This window comes from Medicago sativa, chromosome 4 (genome assembly GCF_051527215.1).
Source record: "Medicago sativa cultivar Bolivia chromosome 4, Bolivia_mono, whole genome shotgun sequence".
In the NCBI taxonomy this organism is placed as follows: Eukaryota; Viridiplantae; Streptophyta; class Magnoliopsida; order Fabales; family Fabaceae; genus Medicago; species Medicago sativa.
This window is the reverse complement of record NC_140752.1, coordinates 84,697,251-84,718,403: the sequence shown is the minus strand read 5'-3', so window position 1 is coordinate 84,718,403 and position 21,153 is coordinate 84,697,251. Positions and strand designations below refer to the sequence as shown.

The following is a 21,153-nucleotide window of genomic DNA, read 5'->3' as shown; positions in this document are numbered from 1 at the left end:
TGTAAATTCAAAGGGTTCTCAAATCTATTAACAACCTATTACAATTATTAAACCCTAATTCTTAAACTCACCAACATCTCATCCAATTCCATGGTTCTAACCTCAAAACTACATCCAATAATCATCCTATGGGTTATCTAAGGACTGTATACAATTTCTACATCAATTCAACAAGTTTTCATTATCTACTCATCAAATCTCTCTCAAAACCCTAATTCTCAAATTCTCACAAACTTTCCCCAACTTGTTAGATGCAATCTAATGATTTAACAACTTAATATTAATGCAAGATAGTATCACCCTCACCTTAGATTAATTCCTGAATCAGCAGCAGCGTTCTTCTTTCCTAAGGTATTCTCCTCTTCTCTTGACTTTTCTCTTCTTTTCTCTTCTTTCTTGTTCTCCTCTTTTCTAAAAAAGCGGTTTTAGGGTAAACTCTTTCTAACCTAAGCTTCTCTATTTATAATACTAAAATATTCTTCCCAAATCTATTTAGGCCCAACAACTTACTCTTCTTTCTATGCTAACCCCCAAATCCACTCACACTAATAATCCTCATATTCTAATAAATAATATTTCTCTACTAAATATATAATAATACACCAAATAACAAATATATATCTATAACAATTAACAAATATATTATGCTAGTAAATACCAACATATAACATAACAAAATATCACTCAACAAAATATATTAACTAAATTATAAAAAGACATCTAATCTCAACAAATCATATATCCATATAAATATATAAATATATTCTAAAACTAATTAAAATAATTAAATAAAAAGGAGGGTGTTACAAAACACTCAAGAGCACAAGTTAAATACCAAGAAATTAATCAAAGTCCATTAATTCTTTAATCATATTGGTTTATTATCTTTAAAATTAATTAGGGATTTTGCCTCAACAAAAGTGGATGTTGAGTGTTGTTGAATGGAAAAACCATTGTAAATGGTCTAAGAGCGGTTCAATCTCAATAATTATTATATATTTTTTTAAAGAAAACAATAATATTATATTTGTAACCCGGGTAATATCGAGAAAATACACTAGTATTTTTTTTTTGTCTAGTAGCGTAGTGACGAGAGCTCACACATTTTAATTGTGGAGAAGTGATGTGTCCGAGGTTCGAACCCTGACACTTGCATATATTATGCAATGTCCCTATAAAAAAAACACTAGTATTTTATAATATACTAGTATGTGTTATCCAAAAAAAAAAACAATTTTTATTGCACGAGACAAAAAAATAAAATAAAATAAAATAAAAAACTAGCTTAAATGCATTTTCGGTCTCTTTATTTTAACTTAATTGAAATTTAGTCCCTCTATTTTTTAAACCACCATTTTGATCCCCTATTATGTAATTTTTGAGTTTATTTAGTCATCATCAATTTTGGTAATGTCTCATTAATGAACAACCACATGTTGCATATTATGTGAGTTGGATTAAATGTTTGTCATAGTCATTTTTTAGCTATTATTATATTAAAATATAAAAAATAAACTAAAAAATAATTAAAAATCATCATAATCATCAACATCTACCATCATTATTCTTCATCTTTATCTTATACATTCATAAATCCATAGAATACCTAGAAAAAGATTAATCAATCCAAAAACTCAAACTTTATAAGCAATAATAATATTGGTTCTAAGGAATGGACCGATGAAATTGAGTATTTAGATGAATCAGGTAATGTTATTTATAAGGGAAATTTACCTTATAATTTCTGATTGTGCGTACAAAGGATTTGAAAGTTGCCGTTTTTCCAGTTGGAAAGCAAGCACCCATTTTATCCAACTTTTACGCATGGGAGCACATTGGGTATTTATTCATCAAGGATCTTGTTATCTGGTTGAAACTAGAGCAAAGGGTAATCATGTTTGACATTGCTGCATTTGAGCCTGATGCTGCTCTTGTTAAAAATTCAAGTTCAGGGTTATTACATGCAACGGATCATCCTCGTAAATCTTTCCGTAGACAACATAGTGCTCTTATGAGTTGGCCTGAACATTTCTACGGGCAGAATCAGGATAAATAGAGCTCGGAACAACAAAACAATAGTTTGTCAGCAAAGGCAATGCAGTTGAGCATACATGGGAGCATATGGTATGTCGGTATAGGGTAGCGTTAGGTTTATAGATGAAAAACCTTTCAATTTGAGGGCAGACATCAAGTTTGCTTTACCCTATTGTATTCATTTTCATTGGTTATTATTGTCATTTTGAAGGTGGACATCCCTGGCCAGAGTAGAAGTTTATCAACCAATCGTGCTAGACCGCTACCTCAAAGTTTGTCAGATCCAACCATTGTGCCACATCAAAGTCGTCCACTTGTTTCGGTCAAATCAGAAGAAGCTGCAACTGACAAAATGAACATTGGAGTGAAGGGGTTCATGCAAGATGCTACAAATCTCCCTTCACAAAGCACAGATAGAAGAGTACATCGTGAAGGTGATTCAAGTGATGGTTCTGTTATTGAAGAAGATATTATTGTCAGGATTGATTCACCAAGTACACTATCTTTTCGCCGGTCTTGAGGTGAAGTGGTGAAGCATATGTTTGTGTAATAAATGTTGCTTTTGTGTTAGGAACATTATGCTTAAGGCAAAAAAGGTATGCAAAACCTTAATTAAGCTTAATAACTTCAAATAAAAACTAAAATAGGATGTGCAAGTGTAAGCACAAATCATAAAGGAAAGCAAAATCAAACCAAACTAAATGAGTACTCACAAACATTCTGAAATATTGAATATTAGGTGAGCTTTTGAGCAAGTAAAGAACAGCCGAAATTTCCTTCTGGTCAATGAAGTTTATACTTAATGCAAGCGATATTAGATTGATAAAAGGTGTAGGAAGCTTTGCTAGCACAACACCTACAGCCAAACACCGAAGCAAAACAGAAGAACGTCTCTAAATCATAGAATATTCTTAATACTAACATATCAAGAGTTGCATAGATATGATTGTGGTTCATCCTATTTTAGTTTTTATTTGAAGTTATTAAGCTTAAAGTTTTGCATACCTTTTTTGCCTTATGCATTTGTCTAGTGTATAGTCTTGTTAGTTTGTTTATAAGACTTGTACATGTGAGTTATGATTGCTGACAGAAGTTATGAAACAGTTGCAATTTATATAGAGTTAGTTACATAATTAGTGCATTAGAATCTTATAGATAAGAGACTAGTGTACCTCATTTTCCAGCTTTAATTAATTAATACAATGTTGCCTTTAGAGTTTTAATATGCTCTATATATATCTCTCTTCTGTGCATAATATTTTTCCCCTTTGATTCATGTATATGTAACAGTTGCATCTAGGCCCTGACAGAGGAGCAGACTGGCTTTCTAACACCTGCATCCTATTGCTGGGAATATATGTTTTCGGAGCCATCCACCCCCCTCGGAGTTCGACATGTGAGAATAGAGGAGATGTCTGGTACCAGATTTGAATTTGATTTTATCAAATTTCTACTTCTATATTCTCCTGTGCTAGAAATTTTCAGACTACGAGAACATGTTCTGAAGTTTCTAATGTTGAAAGATATTTCCAGGACAACTTTAAAAATTGAGTAACAACAACCATTTCCAATTTATTTATTGCTTATTTTTTAATTTAAAAAACAACAAACTTTGAGAGTTTTCATGACCAATTGTAAAGTTCTCGTGGTGCTATCTAATGGTTTGTTTCCTATGTATAATGTATTAATGTTCCTAACACAAAAGCAACAATTATTACACAAGATTCTTCACCTCTTCCCCTCAAGACTGGGAAAAGATAGTGTGCTTGGTGAATCAATCCTCACAATGATATCTTCTTCAATAGCTGAATCATCACTTGAATCATCTTCACGATGCACTCTTCGATCTGTGCTTTGTGAAGGGAGATTTGTAACATCTTGCATGAACCCCTTCACTCCAATGTTCTTTTTGCTGGGTGCAGCTCCTTCTGATTTGACTGCACCAAGTGGACGACTTTGACGTGGTTCAAAGGTTGGATATGACAAACTTTGAGGTGGTGGTATAGCGCGACTCGTTAACAAACTTCTGATCGTGGGAGGAATGTCCACCTTCAAAATAACAATAGTTAATGAAAATGAATATAATAGGGTAAAACAAACTTGATGTACACTATAGACACACAACACTAAATGTGCAAGAGACGGCAGATTCTCCTTTGAAAACCCTGGCTCCTTTGAGTGTAGAATTCATGAAATTGAAAGGAAAATAAATCATCTATCCAGCTATGTTATTCTACACTGACATACCATGCTCCCATATATGCTCAGCTGCATTGCCCTTGCAGACAAACTATTGGATTGTTGTTCAGACCTCTGTTTCTGCTGATTCTGCCTGTAGAAATGTTCAGGCCAACTCATAAGAGCACTATGCTGTCTACGGAAAGATTTATGAGAATGATCCGCAGCATGTAATAACCCTGAACTTGACTTTTTAGCAAGAGAAACATCAGGCTCAAATGCAGCGATGTCAAACACAATTATCCTTGCTCTAGCTTCAACCAGATAACAAGACCCTTGATGAATAAAACTAGCTTCCTTAGTACCTGGTATAAAAGTAAAAGATTGAGCATCATTTTCGAATACAATCAGAGTTACACTGTTCAGGCTTCAAGCCCAAGATTTCTAGTGTGAGAAGGCGTGTTAGAGATATATAACCATTATTTGGTCTCCACCTGAAAACTTGACCATTTGAAGAGTAGGTCCTTAATAGACACTAATAAATACAAGCTTATACAAAAAAAAAAAAAAAGTTTTCATTTCCTATTTTCACTAATAATTACAAAAGTGTTGTTTTGTTTTAGTTACTATTTCAAATACTTTACCGGAAACAAAGTGACTGACATCTTTGAAATAATTAGTAAAAATAGAATAAAGACAAAATCTTTTCTCAAACCAAGTAGGCCCTAAAATTTCCTTGTTAATGGAGTTTCTCTCAAAATAGAAAAAGCAAAGCATATAAAAGAGACATGATGATTCATTTATTAAAATGTCAAGCCTAAATGTTCCAGTCCCTTTTTCTCCTGAAACAGTGAAGGGTAGAGTGAAACATCAATGTGCAGAATGCTTAAGTAAGGGGTAGGTGTGTTTAGCCATGCTAGGTAAATAGTAGAAAATAAAAGCTGAAACTACTTAGATAAACTTATTTTTCTCATCCAGCCTAGTATTTGTACTTGAATTCCGCTTTCTTGTGCTTTCGTATTTCCCCAAACCTTCATACAAAACCCCATGTCTACTAATCAGCTGTCCTAATGGAAACTCGGAAAAAGTTATTAGACAGGGAATCATATTCGAGACAAGCTAACATACCTGACATTGACAAATTTAGGAAGCTTCGATTCCCATGTGAAGGAACCAGAGCTGCTGGTGCGGTTACCAGTTCTTGATGACCTTGAGGTTTGACATATCCTTCTAGTAAAAAGGCAACTGAATGATAAGGGATTTCCATTGTTTCCCCTCTTATATATATGGTCATTTCAGATCTTTCAGCAATAAGAGCTCTTAAATCTTGCACCGTTAATTTCTCAAATATCTGGGGAAGTAATAGTTTGGAAAGGAAAATAGCACTTTCCTGCAAATCATGATAAACTTTTTGTATTAAATTAAGGTGGGACTAAATCCACCCCCTCAAAGACAAGCCGACAGAAGGCAACTAGGGGCAGATGGCAATTAAGGTGGGATTACCAACACACCCCCTCACGCTCGGGGCGGGATTTCCAACAGCTATTATTGTCACTTGTCAGTAGTAGAAGCAATAATGGAACCATACCTGCCACAAGAAGTCTTCCATTGAAGGGTCGGATTTGAGACATGAAATTATCTTATTTGCTTCGACAAAAAGGCTGAATACGACGGAGTCTGTGACAACATTACAGATATATGGTCTTCCACTCAGCACTTCATAAAGACCCAATGTGCTCCCATGCGTAAAAGTTGGATAAAATGGGTGCTTGCTTTGAATCATCTTGCTTTCCAACTGGAAAAATGGCAACTTTCAAATTCTTTGTACGCACAAACAGATATTATAAGGTCAACTTCATACCGAGAGAACTTAATACCTTCACCACCCCATTAGAAATTAACCAAATACCATTTGATTTGGCCCCTTCCTTATAAAGTGTCAAGCCACGTAATTTCATTGCTTCCTTTGTACCGCTTACAAGTGGTCCACGAACTGAAGACGGCAGAGCATCCAACATAGGATGTATATTACTTATTTTAGGAAGCTTAACCATAGGAGGGTTTCTAAGTAATTTCTTTAAATCAGTCTGAAAAATAAATGAATTAATTAATAGACGAACAACCCAACTATTTATCTCAGAAGAGTGAATCATCAAATAAAAAAATAACTGAGAAATAAATAAAAGCACAAGATACCTGGACAGCATCATGAAGATGTAGCATCTCTTTCTCTTCCAATATCCCAGCATTCTCAAGGTTTTGAACATATTCAAGTAAATGATTTAGCACTACATATGTTGCTTGCCTCGTCTTTACAACACGTAAAACCTGAGATTTATACATAAAACTTGAGAAAAAGAGGCTGTTTAACACTTCATAACCAAACAAATATGAGGTACTACAAACTTTAAACTGCTATACAGAGAAAAGACCGACCAACTTGAAATTCGCAGGACTAGTCCAAATAGAGTAGTGCTACTAAAACATTGAACAATATGTTGAACTAGCAAACCTGAGGGTATGTTAAATTAACATCTTCTAGGAACTTTCGTGCTTCTTCTCCCTCTACAACACTTTCATTGATGACAGCAGAAGCAACGTCACTGTCACCTATAGAAGTATATGCAAACATTGATATAAATAATAACTATAATATTGACCAAGGTGAGAGCATAAAGTTGGACATATGCTGCAATTCTATATAAAAAGACAAAATAAAGAAACATGCTCTAGGAAGCATTTAACAGATGACATGTGGAAACTGAAAATATAAGTTAACGGGTAGAGATAAAAAACAAAGCGGGAAATAAGTAAGTAAAAAATTGGAAATAGAACTGGGAAGATAAATAGACAAAGGCAGACTATTACCTATGAAATCATGTAATTGTTGTCGAGCAATTCTGTGGGCACGAAGAAATGCAGCACAAATATAACATGCTGACTCCAACCTTTCCACAGTGAAAAATGTAACTAACTTCGGTGGGAACATACTTGACTGGAGGAACTTGTAGTAACTTGGGAAGCGAACATTAGCTTCTAAACCTTTCCAGTCACATAGGGGCTCAGATGAGGCCAAATCTATTGATTCTTCCACTGATAGCATTAGGATATTAGCTGTTGTTTGAGTAATTCTCCCTTCATCAAGCATCTCCCAGTAAGCAGCTTGGACACCTAATATGAGCAATGAGTTCTTAAATTTGTAGTATTATTAGAAAATGAGAACTTTATAGAGGACTAAGCCAACAAAAAATACTACCATCTTATGTGAAATTATCTATGTGTGTGCATGCCTATGAAAAAAAGTAACATGAGATAATAGAAGCAACTTTGTAAAGAACTTGCGTATGTGTGCACGCACGCGCTGTGTAACACACGAGGGGCACAAGCCTCTAGATGAATGTAATGTTTTGCCATCATAAAAAAACTATCCATCAAAACTAAATTTCATCATACACAGCAATAACTATTGGAAACCATTATACGCCATTATTGTGTCCAGTGTCCACCTTAGACTGCTTTCATTGCAGCCTCCACCGCTTCCATTATGTTCGGTGTAAGGGTGTGTGTTGAGATCCCACATTAACTATAGATATGGACAAAATAGTCTCAATAACTTAAGCAAGCATCACCCATCGAGGTAGATTTAGGTTTTAGTTGGGCCTAGATTTAATTCTAAAATGATATCCGAGTTTATCCTAGATCTATTATTGAGCCACCCACATTTGGTCATACTCAAGATGTCTAGTCTTGGACGTGATATGTGTATTGAAAACCTAAGCAACCTTCATTGCGGTTACGTTGGAATGCCTTTATTGCATCCTCCAATATCTTTATTGTCTTGGGTGTGAGAGGGTGTGCCGATATCTCTCATCGGCTAGAGGTGTGGCCAAAGTAGTCTTTATGAGGTTTAGGCAATCCTTACCCATTGAGCCAGCTTTCGGGTTTGTACTAGGCTTTGCACAGATTCTAAAAATGACAATCCAAGTCTTTTCCTACCAGGAGGAGTTGGGTACAAATTTTAATTCATATGCAGAGATTGGTTGCTACATTTGAAATCAACCCAAAGCTCTTTTCTAGTAGGAAAATCTGCCAAGAAGACAAGATCTAACCCTTCATTACAACTGTAAATGCTACAACACTGAAAAGTAAAAAAGGAGACAACACGTACAGCTGAAATGTTTGTAGCATTAGAAAGTGCATTACTATAACTTTGAATTGAAAAGTTTTGACTGAGATTCTTATATAAATATGTGGACAACTAGTTCTATAAAAAGCTTCTGTAAAATTGGAAAACATCCAATTCAATAAATCACAGTCCACTAAAATATATTTGTTCTTAAAGACGTGATAAATCATCTTATATTATCCGTCTTCTCTTTATATTTACCTTGAATTTAATGACTACAAAGGTTTAGAATAATTGAAGCAGTTAATCAAACAGAAACACGAGGTATAGAGTGGAAGTGGCTGCTGTTGTTAAAGTTAAAAGATGCACATAATGTGAAACTATAAATGTAAAAGATCTTAGAATCGGAAAAAAAATTGTAAATGTTTACATACCATTCAAAAGACGTATTCGTATGTCTTTCAAATTCATAGGATCCACGTTGCTATCACTTTCAGATGCACGATGAGGATGAACACCTTCACCTTCAATGTCATTTAAACAAGAAATATATCTCTTCACTGTGGGCCAGTCAGCAGGCCCGAGTTCCTCATCATCTCCAAGTTCACCAAAAGCCTCTAATGCTTTGTTGAGCATTTCATACTTTGTAAACTCAAGGATACGTCTCTGTTATTATGTGAGCAAAACATGATGACCAAAACCAACTATAACATGATAACAAGGTAATATGTAAATATTTTTGCTTAGATGCAATTTACAAGGATTCATTTAACATAGAAGCTTTTTTGTGTCTCATAATCCACATTTAATTGCTTATAAGTTTATGTAACTACATTAATGGCTATATGCTTATATATCTATATAAGCATATAGCCATTAATGTAGTTATATGAACTTATAAGCAATTAAATGTGGATTATATAACTACATAATGGTTATATGCTTATATAGCTATGAAGAATTCTAATATGGACCACCTTCATAGGTGATCCACCATGGACTAGTACTTAAAAAATGTTTAAAAATTCAACGATGATAGACGTCGTCTCTTGGTAATAGATTTTAATGGTTCTCCTCATTTTTATGATTGAAATAATGACTTAATTAGTACCAGTTTGATTATAACAACGGAAAATAAATATGTAGCTCGTATCAAACCAACATCAATCAAGTATCACCGTCTTAGCCGTAAATATGAAAAATGTCATGCATTTTTATTTCTGAATAGCATCGTGCTATGGCACATGCTACTTGTGAACTTTTATGGTTGAAGCACTTGTTAGAAGAGTGGAAATTTTGTGAACTAGGTCCTATGGAACTTATGTGTGATAATCAGTCGGCATCTTATCTTTCGTCAAACCCAGTTTTTCATGAGAGGACTAAACACATAGAAGTTGATCGTCACTTTATCAGAGAGAAGATCCTTCCCGGCATCATCAAAACCTCTTCAGTGAGCTCCAATGATCAGTTAGCCAACATCTTCACAAAAACCTCTACGTGCACCTCGGATCGATTATATAGCTTGAGGGAAAGTGTTGATTATTCTCAATTATTAAGGTTGATTTAGTTTCCTTATTTTCCTTTTTTGAGAGATTCTCTAATGTATTTAAGTTTGAACACCTCACTGTAATAGACATGCTATTCATTCTAAATTACTCAAGTATATGAAAAAAATTCAGTTTTTTTTACAGATTAGAGGGGGGGGGGGGGGGGGGGGGGGGGGGGGGGGGGGGGGGGTAGAATTCAAACAAAAAATCGATACACTAGAGCAACACTAACAATATGTGATATCAAACCATTTCATCTCTCATTGCAAGAAGACATTTTAAAATAGAAGATTTGGAGAACCCTAACCTTAGCTGATGATAACTTATTCATGCCAAGGAAGTGTAATATGAACTGTGTGGTTGAACCATTCACTATAAGTGTTAAAAACACAATTCCACCGGTGAAGAAAACAAACTGCACAATTAAAAACATATCCGTTAGTTATACAGATAACTTTCCAAGGGTTTTATTAATATAAATTGCAAAAATACCATTGTTCCAGTCTCTGGAGTCAATTCAATTGATCTGCCACCCGAACGCTAAACCAACCAAAAATATTAGAAGTGAGAAATTAAACTACAGAAATATGAACATGAATATCAATGGTAACCTCGTCCAAGCACATTTTCCCCTACTTTCCCCAAAATACATAGTAGATAAAAAAAAATCCGATGAAAATTTTCTGTTGTATAGATGGATACAGTAACATATGCTATATCCTTTAGTTAGTTAATTATGATGAATCTTAAATACAGAATTTCATATTTAAATGCATTTTGTTAGGACATTAACTCCAAATACCATAGCAAGTACTTTGACCTGTTTTTGTAAGCATGTGCAGCATATAAAAATGAAAAGGAAAAAATATGAATCACTTTCCCAACTGATGTCACTATAAAGAAAAAAAAGAGAATAGAGAGGGGAAAAAAAGGATGAACAACGGAAGAACTTGATTATTTGTGTGAATGTATACACAAGAGTTGTTTTAGGCTAAAACACACACACACAAACACACACAGTATCTTTTCGAGGAAAACTCCATTACATCCCTCAATATGTTGAGATAGATTGTCAGTTTATCCAATAAATGATCCTATATAGAAACATTATTTCCAATTTTGTCGATTCAAATGATCTTCTAGCATGTGTTTTTACTATGTCCTCAAATCTACTACCTCAATATGTTTTCACTATGTAACGTCAACTTGAAGGAGTGAGAACATTATTACGTAAATAGTGCCTAAATTTATAGTATGGTATTGAGAGTCCCACATTGGATAAAGATAGGGACTGAATAGTGGTTATACATTGAGAGCAATTCTCAACTTAAAAGTCGATTTTGTTAAGTTTTCCCCAAATTCTAAGTTGGTATTAGAGCTTTGGTTAGTTTCATGGGTTTATCAAATAGCACCTATCTTACTTGTAACTAGTGAGAAGGTGCTATGTCCATAAAGAATTACATCCATAGAGAGGGATATTAAATATGCATCATCAATCAATAAACACTTGCCTTAACCGATAGTGAAAGTGACAAGGCAACTGCTCCACGCAATCCGGACCAGACGAGAATAATAGCTTCTTTCCAATCCAAACCATATCCAAAATATCTTAGAAAGGGAAATAATGTCCCAACAACAATGCATCTAGACACTTGAACATATGCATAGAGAAGCAAGAGGTAGACCCATGATTTTCCTACACAACAAAACCAATAGTTTGTAGCTATTCCTTTAGACTTAACAAACATGGGTATTTTAACAAGAAAAAAGGCAAGCAACACTATCAAGGGCTTCAAGAAAACATAAGATTATCTAAGTATGCAGATTAAGTCATCTCGTTCAGAAAGAATATTTTCATCATTGTAATTTTTTCTCGACTTTCCTTGGCCCTATCACTGTATAAGGTGTGTTACACCAAGGGAAACCACAAACTGAAAATACAATTTATCATCACTCATTTTTAATACTTAAATTAAAATCCTTAACAATATAAGATTTGTGCAAGAGCTCCTCTCATGCAAAATAACATAAAGATGATACAAAGAGCAACACGATCAAGTGATGTAGGGGGACTATATGCAATATATAAAGAAGAGGATCAATGGTTTATCCTGAATGAAATCTAAGAATATAATTCAACGGCATCCTGAAAAAATAAGAAAATTTAGGAAGTGATTCAAGAGAATACTACCATGATGGAAAACTTTGTCATCACCAAGTATTCCTTCAGCTATAACAACTCCACTGCAAAGAATATATTAATGAAAGTAATATACTAATAAGAATGTGTTGCAGCAGCTCAAAACTGCGTTAAACCAGAAAAACTTATTCTCTACTAAATCCAAATGGCATTAACAGCCTGTTCCACAAGTCATATCATTATGATTTAAGGGTCCAACTGAGCTCTTACCTCAAAATGAAAATTATTGTATTAGCGATATAAGCAATCATTTCCCTGGACAAAAATAAAGGATTAAAACACTATATTTGAAAACAAAATAATGGAAAATGAAACACAATAAAACTGCCTCTTGCCAGCTCTAGATACCATGTTAAGAGAAGCAAAAAATGGGACTTATCTAAACTAAGAAGCAGAGCAAAATTCACAGACCAGAAATTATAAATACAAATATAACAGCTACCTTAAAAAGAAATTATTTATATACTTCCTTTGACACCTCTAATTCCATTAACCCGTCAACTATATAGGCAATTTTTTCTGCAACAACTATTTGAAATCATATACTTTTTAGACTTGTTTCATTTAATTCATTCTATATTACTTTCTAAATTCCAAAAAGGTAAACGTCATTTATGCTTGTCGCAAAGAAAGCAGCCAAACACAAACAAAAATTCAAGGAGAAATAATTAGCTGGCAAAACATCCGTCCCGGTGAAACTTAAAATGAGTGACCCCTTAATGAAGCCATTGGATGAACCCGTAAAGTTTTAGAGTACTTTAAGGATAAGAATATTTAGACTGAACAAGGGAAGTCAGTTAGTAAAATATGCCTTTACTACTCTGTGAAGAACTTACTATTCCTTTTCTTTGTTACTTTAATTGCCACAAAAACAAGTGGAAGTTGAAAATTAGGAAGAATAAAATATCCTCCCATAGAATAAATCTAATTCATCTAATTATATATAGAACTAACACATGGACGAGTAAAAGGCATACCAAAAGTGATGTAAGCTTTGCTGACTTTCACCCTTGAAAGCTGTCCTTGCAAATGCGGAATAGAACCTATAGAAAAAGATTTCAATACCAAATTCCAAGAAGTGGTGTAGATATTTTGTACTAGAGGTCAACTTACATTCCCAATGACATCACCGTCAAAACACCAGAAACATCCGCACTCTCTTGAGCCTATAAAATGTTTTGGCTATCAATTTCTTAGTGCTAAAGAATGGAAGTAATTCCAAATAATTCCAAACACAAAAAAATTATATGATATGATTTTAACAGGTATAATCTCTCATGTTACTGAAAGATGCATGCAAAAAAAAAAAAAAGGGTATTACACATTTTATGTGCATTAATTATTCAAATCACAAATATAATCTCTCAGCTTACTAAAAGATAAACCCAAGTTTGAAAGCAACTTACAGTGTAGTAAGCAATGTAGCTAACAGCAAGTGTTAGAGAAATCTCAATCACTGTATCATTAAAAATAAACCCAAGCCATAAAACAGACGTGATCCCGAACGCAAGGCCAATTCCTACACTGGAGCAATCAAAGTATCACATAAGCAAAAACATCTTTTGCCACAAGCAACAGAGAAGTAGGTGATACCTACGCTCCAAGTGAAACTTGTGCTAGAAACTTGATTATGGTAGCCCAGTTGAAGGTCTCTCCAAGAACCATCCGATAGAATAGGGTATAAACCACGATAGCCGTCCTGGACAAGAATAAAGATTAAGCTTTCTGGAAGGCAAAATAAAAGACATCTAAAAGAACCATCAAGTGCAGAAATGCTGCGCCTGCACTCATTCTAATGTTCAACTTCAAGTCATTAAACTACTTCCTATGACCAGGATTTATAAGCAAATTTGGTAATTCACTTGAATGGTAGATCTTATAGAAAATAAGAGCCAAGGGGTCTAAACCAAAATACCCATCATTCATCAAAGACTCCCCTTCAATTATGGTGCTTAACTTTTTGCTGGCACCAAGGTCTTTCAACAAGGCTACAACTGCAACAGGATCAGTTGCACTCAGAAGTCCCCCAAGCAACAGCGACGTTTTCCAACTCCAGTTATATGGAAAAGTAAGCTGTATTGTGACAAATGAGTTGTAACTTATAATCATATGACACAAATGATGAATTTTGAACACATTGGTTCTCATACCTTCAAAACAGATCCAAGAAAAATGGTTGAAATTACAACACCTGGACCAGCTAGTATGATCATTTGTGCAATGCACCTCTGCACTCAGTCAAAAATAAATTGAGAATAAGAAATCTTGAGATGCCATATCAGTCATTTATAAGTCAACAGATGATGACTTACATTAAAATGAAACATCAAGTTTGCACCTTGCTTACAAGGGTACAACCATAGCTACTTCTAATTTTGTTGATCTAGTTTCCTCATCCTCTATATGGGATCACTAATAACTCTGTGGGATAGAGCTAAAAAAGTATCATTAGTGCGCTAAAGATTTCTAAGCCATAGATATTTACCTTAGAATTCTTAGTTTTTAGGTTAATTTCAAGATAGTGTCTCCTTTAGTTTATCTTAACATAACTTTGGTCAGATTTTGCTCGGCATCTGGATTATTTTCTTCGAGCTTTTAATTATTGAGGATTTTCAACTGTGATTGTTTGGTGTGTTTTGAAGGTGGAATGCTGAGAAGGAACTCCAAGACGCAAGGAAATCATGTGTTATTCTGGGAAACTTTTGCTGTCAAACATTTTGTCATGGTAAAAAAGCATAATTTTTGGTTAAGTACAATTAGCACAATTCCTTTGGCTGTGGTGAGCTAAGAGATAAATCTACAATTTTCATGTTGATCAATTTCTATGCCTCTGTCTGTTTGCTACACCTTTTTTCTGTCGTTTTTACAAAGGAAAAAGTTGAGGCTTAATGAAATTTAGGTAGCAAGCAAACACACAGAACGGTTTTCAAGTTATTTTTTTGGATAGGAACAATTTTCAAGTTACAGCAGAAAACGCCCCACAGCATATAAAAATTTCTTATACATAGGCAAGTGTTCGTATAATATGCATAAGAAATTGTATGAGTCCGTACACAAACCTATAAGTGTGTGCCAATACATGCAAACATGTGAGACAAGAACTAGTACGACAGTACGACACCATCGCTTTATGACTAAAATAGAAACCTTTTTCCCAAAAAAAAAAAAATAGAAACCTTAATTTGGTGAACTTCCATTGAGAATGAGCTCTCGAAAAGGAGAGCAGGAAGAAAAACAGCCAGCAGGAGCTCTGGATCAATCTCTGACCCTGCATTTAAAAATAATAATCACTTCATTTTTTAACAAGAATTAGTGAAGATCAAAATTCCTTAAGTTGAAAAAATCCCAGTCCATCCACATTATCCAAAGCTGTATAATGAAAAGCCTTATTTTCTTTCATCGAAAAGTACATAAATTTCAAAATAACTAGAATCAAATCAAAACTTACAAAGACGAATTCCATCCCCAATCTTTCCCAGCCGATGATGAGTACCATATTCTGTTTAAAAATCCACCGTTAATCAAGTTTATTCAGTAAAAATGAAAAAGTAAATACATGGAAATATTTCTATAAATATTTTTTTTTTTTTGAAGAAGTTATATTTCTATAAATATTAATTATAAACAGTCTACATATTGTACGGGGAGGGAAAATACTAATAACTTTCAATGAGAAGAAAGTTAGGAGGCTGTTCAAAGGGCAAAAGCTAACCAGCGGAGAAACCCTGTCCGTCAGCTGTGACATAGAATGACAGAAAATAGTTTTCCATCTATATAAGAAACAAAGGAAACACCACTTAAGAAATTTTTCCATTGCCAGGATTTTTTGACAGGTACCAAAAACATTTTCCAATGATAGGAATCTGGTCAACAGAAATGATGATCGACATGTTATGAGTTTTATACTTTCTACAAAGCACCAAAAACCTAAAGAAATACGCAGACAGAACTTTCTACCTCTTCCAAGTCAACTTGAGAATTCCATCAACCCAGCTTAATATTAATGTTATCAAGGGTGTACATGCTAGCCTACATGGTTATGGACATGACTAGTTTAGCTGTTCTAATAATTTGGGTTTAGGGCCTAATTCAATTCTTCAAAACAGAATTGAAGGTGAGGACTCCCTTAACCTTATAAGCACTGCTGGGCCATATCTGCGCAACTAAACACGCCTCTTACACTCAAGACAACTAAGGTGTTAGTGGTTGCAAGGACGGCAGTCCAGAAATACCGCCAATTAAGGCTGATGGCAATAACATGAAACTGATACAAATAAAACTTACTCTTTCAACCAAAAATAGATGAAAATTATATCCATATATGTTATTAGAAAAGTATAATTGTTTTTCTGCCATTAAACACTAGAATTCATGCATCATTTTTACGCAACTGTCACATCAGTTTTTAGCAGTACATCTTAATTTATGTCCTCAGTCAAATTACCATTACAAGCTTTTATAATAAGAGATTCCTTTTTTTCATTTATTTGAATTTTAATGTATCATGAATTTATGTTTGCAATGTTTTATGTTAGTCATTGGTTGGAACTTCAAATATCTTTTACTAAAGAGTTCAGATTCAGAAGAAGACTTCCTATAAACAGACACAGAAGATCTTTTTATCCCTTGCACGTAAAATACACATACACAATGAACAGAGTAAAGCATTATAAAAGAAACTATTGCCCATTTCCAATTTTTGTCCTTTTTGGTGCTACAATAAAATGGTTGATCCAAGCTCTCATCCTTATAGAATATAGAGTAAAAGGACACTTGAAAGAGCTTATTTAGACTTATCTTATGAACAAAGTATTTGTACAAGTGTTTAGAAGAGTTTATGGGGAAAAAATTCAGCTTCATTCCCATAAACACCTTAAAATAGCTTATAAGTTATAACATCACAAACATATAGAAAGTTTCTCCTAAATTATAGAAAGTACAATAAACTCTGATTATGTTGTTTATCCAAATATCACACAAGTCAACTTTCCCACAAGCCTCTTAAAACCCAAAAATTTCATGAACACAATAAATTGTGATTGCGGGTTCCCACCCCAATCATTATCACAAATGGTTTAATAAAGTAAAGTAAAGCAACAATTGTACCAAAAAAAAAATGTAAACAACAACAACAATAATAATAATAATAATAGAAGATGATGATGGTGATGATGAAAAAGGTGGAAAGTGAGAACCTAAGGATCCAAGAGTAATGCCAATGATGAGCAAAGCAACAGTGTAAGGGACTTTGGTCCCACGCAAAAGGTGTCTGCAAGCAATTCCAAGAGCAAGACTGAGACCAAAGAAGATAACTGCGTCTGATGGAATTGATTGCTTCCCTGAAGAAGGAGAAGGAGCAGAAAGGGAAAGAGAAAAGGAAAGTGGTGTATGCACTTCCATGATTGTGTAAGAAGCTGCAGTGATTCTTGTTCTTCTTCTTCTTCTTCTTCTTCTTCAGTAAACAGCAACACCGCCACTCAAAACATCATAGTCAGTTGCGTACCACTACTGATTTTTGGCTTGTCTTGATTGAGACATCATCATTTCCCAACCCGACAAAAATAATGTTTTGTGCTTCTATATTTAGGTTTCGGATTCGATGCCATAGTACTAGGAGGCGCGCATCCTAAACTCTTAATGATTCCACCACTCAATTCTCAGTTATTTCCATTCGGTCCATTTATGTTTTTTTTTTAACTCATGCAAACAAATGCGAGGTTCTGAACTCAAAGATGAGTAAAAATATCTAAGATGTCCATTAATTTTTACTCCATCCGTTTCAAAATGAATGTCGTTTTAGTCAATTGTACACAGATTAAGGAATGAAATAAAGTAGTCAAATGTCATAGCAATTTTAACAAATTATCCTAATCAACTATTGGTTTGTTTTCCATTAAAAAAAAATAATACTTTGGAAGTAGTGTAACATAGTATTAATTGAAATGTACAATTGAAAAGAAAAAGTTATTATTGCATTGGAAACTGAAAGTGACATTCATTTTGAAACAATTTTTTTGGCTAAAACGACACTCATTTTGAAACGGATGGAGTATTTTTTAAAGAATCTAAGATGTCCATTAATGTTATTTAGACACATAAAATCCAATATTATATTCTCTCCATAGAGTATAAAATAAAGTACATCTTGAGTTTGAGCTTGGCTGTATTATTTCTTCTTGTCGCACTCTAGTTGGTGGAGTTTATTTGGCGACAAGCAAATGAGGTTGTTCATGTTCTCGCAGAAGAAGCCACATTACTAGCTAGTCCCACCATTTATTTTCATATACCCAAATGTATTAAAACTCTTAGGAAAATGTTAACTTGTGCCCTCAAGGCACAAGTTAATGATTCAAAATAGAAATATTCTATTGTAATTAATGCATTTGACTTTAACTTTTTTACTTTTCAATAATTGAATGCACAAAATTTAAGAAAATGTTTCCATTTTTGGGTTGCTTAACATGTGCCCTAAGGGCACAAGTTAACATGACCCTTTAATTATTAATGAAATGCTATAAGCATATTTCCTTCACAAAAAAAAAAGGTACATCTTGACAGGGGTGGGCGGGAGGGGCGGTAGCCCAAAACACCATTCTTTTAGGAGCACCAAAATTGTTATTTTTACTTGGTAGTTAGTACTATATAAATTTCTCTTTTTAATTTACTTTGATTAATTCTATTGAAAATATATTTTTAGAGAACTTTGATTATAAATGAATCTTTTGCAACAAAAAATACAACAAGAAAAATATTGAAATAATTAAAAGGTCATAATTTTATTGTTTCGCCCAGGACACTAGAAATCTTAGGACCGGCCGTGCATCATGAAACTTAGTAAAATTAAGGTAATCAAAATCGGCCGTTGAATCGATGTACTTATGGGTTTAATGTTCAAAGGTCGGATAGGAGTTCCTCCGATAATAAATAAAAACATGTTTTTTTCATTAAAAATAATACAACAAAAAGTAAATAATATACATATTTCACACTATTAAAAATTAAACTTCACTAAAAAATTAATGATGTTGTATAAAATTAAAAATGATTATGAAATATATATATATATATATATATATATAATACATATTGAAAATTTTAATTATATTATTTTTTATCAATAATTGTGTATTAATTATTGATAAACAAAGAATAAATAGAAGAGAGAAATGAGATTATTTTTGAAACTACAAAAATGTCTCTTAAGAGTTAAGACCATCCTTAATGGGGAGGTGTTAAACTTTTAAGACTTGGTACCTAGTAAGTATTTTATTGAGGAGAAAATTTTAAAAAAATTATAATGTAATAATGCAAAGTTATTGATAGTTAATTAGTGTTGTGTGGCATAATGCTATTAAAAAATTATATAAATGAGTGATGTATACATGTGACTATAAAAGTCATTTAAATATAAAAAATAAGTGTCATCACCGTCGATGCAATAAGTAAAAAAACGCATAATACAAATAAAAGGCAAAAAGAAGGATAGTTGTGGTAAGGAGAATAAAAATTGAGGATTATATCTGCAATTTCTTTGCTGGAGACTGGAATATGAAGATTGGGTGGACCCCGCATGATGCAGTCTCTTTTGTACTCCCAAATAGGGGTGGGATTGTGAGACGGAAAATAAATTTTCTAAGGAAACCGATAAATTCGGTATATGATTAGCCAGATGTGTCAACGCATCTAGAACACTAACACCATAAATTAATCACAGACAAATTAGCAACCACCACAGCCGTAGAAATTGATAAGTCAAATCCACTAGGGGTTTAATAAAGACGACGACAACAACAATAATAGTAATAATAAAGATGATGAAAAGAGGTGAAGTTAATTAGAAGAAGAACCTAAGGATCCAAGAGCAATGCCAAGGATGAGCAAAGCGACAGTGTAAGGGACTCTAGTCCCACGCAAAAGGTGTCTGCAAGCAATTCCAAGAGCAAGACTGAGACCAAAGAAGATAACTGCATCTGATGGATTTGATTCATTCTCTGAAGAAGAAGCTGAAGCTGAAGCTGAAGCTGAAGCTGAAAGCAGGGAAAAGGAAAGCGGTTGCTGCTGCTCCATGATTCTGTATGTAGTAGGTAGTGATTCTTCTTCCATCAACAACAACGACATATCATATGCAAGATGAAGATGAAGATCCACTGATTTTTATATTTTTGTCTTGTCGTGTTTGTTGACAGCGTTATTTATTTATTTATCTAGGAAAATGATTTGCCCACTTAAATTTCAGAGTTTTTGTTTTTTCTGTCTGCCTCTCAAATGAATTAAATAAAATTACCTATTTCACCTACCTCAGTTTTTATTTACTTTACCTATTTGACCCGGCGCGCTTATTGGTAGATAAGATGAGGACATAAGTAACAACAACAAGAGGACGTCAGAAGATGTGTGGTACAAATGAAGGAGTTTTTTTCTTTCTTCTATCTATTAAATAAAATAAAAATAACACTATCGTTGGATGTTGTTTAATATTTGTTGCGAAAAAGATATAAGATGCATTTGTTTCAACTTTAGAAGAAAAAAAATGATTTAGATTAAAAGAATCTAGATTTTTTTAGAGATTCTTAAAAAAAATTGAAGTTATTTTTGTTTGTTTAGTATCTTAAATATCATTTTTTTAATATTTGATGCTCACACGCTCTAATTTCTTGTTTTTAAAAAAAAATATAGATTTTAAAAAAGCTACTAAGAATAGCTTTTCATTTTGAGACTACAAATAATTTTTTCAACAAAATGGATTTTTAAAAATTTGAAACAAATACTACAAAAATAAAATTAAAAAGTGATTTTTATTTAAAATAAATAAATTTTATTAAAATAAATATTTTTTTTTCAAAACAATTCCAAGCTAACGGGTCCATAATTGAACAAACATGATTGAAATATTTTCTAAACAAAAAAAATAAAGGTAAGTGAAACTGTTTGAAATTTGTTGTTTATATTTCTTAAATGAACCTTTATACATTAAATGTGTCATAGTCGTCCTCGTGAACTTAGTTCAGTTGGCAGGGACAATGCATAATATATGCAAGGTTTAGGATTCGAACTCTGACCACCACCAA

The 21,153-nt window shown here is 33.4% G+C and overlaps 1 protein-coding gene and 1 long non-coding RNA gene across 7 annotated transcripts; one reads left to right on the top strand and one right to left on the bottom strand.

The window, feature by feature from the left end:
* The first annotated feature begins 1,802 nt into the window (after nt 1-1,802).
* LOC146932968 (uncharacterized) lies at nt 1,803-3,607 on the top strand. Its single transcript, XR_015007299.1, has 3 exons — nt 1,803-2,124; nt 2,246-2,555; nt 3,325-3,607. It is a non-coding gene; the product is annotated as an uncharacterized LOC146932968 (long non-coding RNA).
* LOC146932967 (sodium/hydrogen exchanger 8-like) lies at nt 3,582-20,212 on the bottom strand. 6 transcript variants are annotated; one of them, XM_085704698.1, is made up of 24 exons: nt 19,933-20,212; nt 17,281-17,354; nt 15,534-15,584; nt 14,398-15,353; nt 14,236-14,313; nt 14,001-14,158; nt 13,683-13,784; nt 13,492-13,609; nt 13,199-13,251; nt 13,063-13,128; nt 12,296-12,340; nt 12,077-12,129; nt 11,397-11,581; nt 10,378-10,425; nt 10,193-10,300; nt 8,773-9,004; nt 7,081-7,383; nt 6,725-6,822; nt 6,409-6,540; nt 6,090-6,299; nt 5,801-6,007; nt 5,341-5,602; nt 4,282-4,577; nt 3,582-4,083 (listed from the first exon to the last, which is right to left on the bottom strand). In XM_085704698.1, the coding sequence occupies exons 4-24, from the start codon at nt 14,410-14,412 to the stop codon at nt 3,763-3,765; spliced, it is 3,090 nt and encodes a 1,029-aa protein (XP_085560824.1). In that variant the 5' UTR covers nt 14,413-15,353; nt 15,534-15,584; nt 17,281-17,354; nt 19,933-20,212; the 3' UTR covers nt 3,582-3,762. The 6 variants fall into 6 exon arrangements, with proteins under 6 accessions (XP_085560824.1, XP_085560821.1, XP_085560822.1 ...); XM_085704695.1 differs by having other exon boundaries at nt 15,262-15,353; XM_085704696.1 differs by lacking the exon at nt 19,933-20,212 and adding an exon at nt 17,589-17,657 and having other exon boundaries at nt 15,262-15,353.
* Between the last annotated feature and the right edge of the window lie 941 nt (nt 20,213-21,153).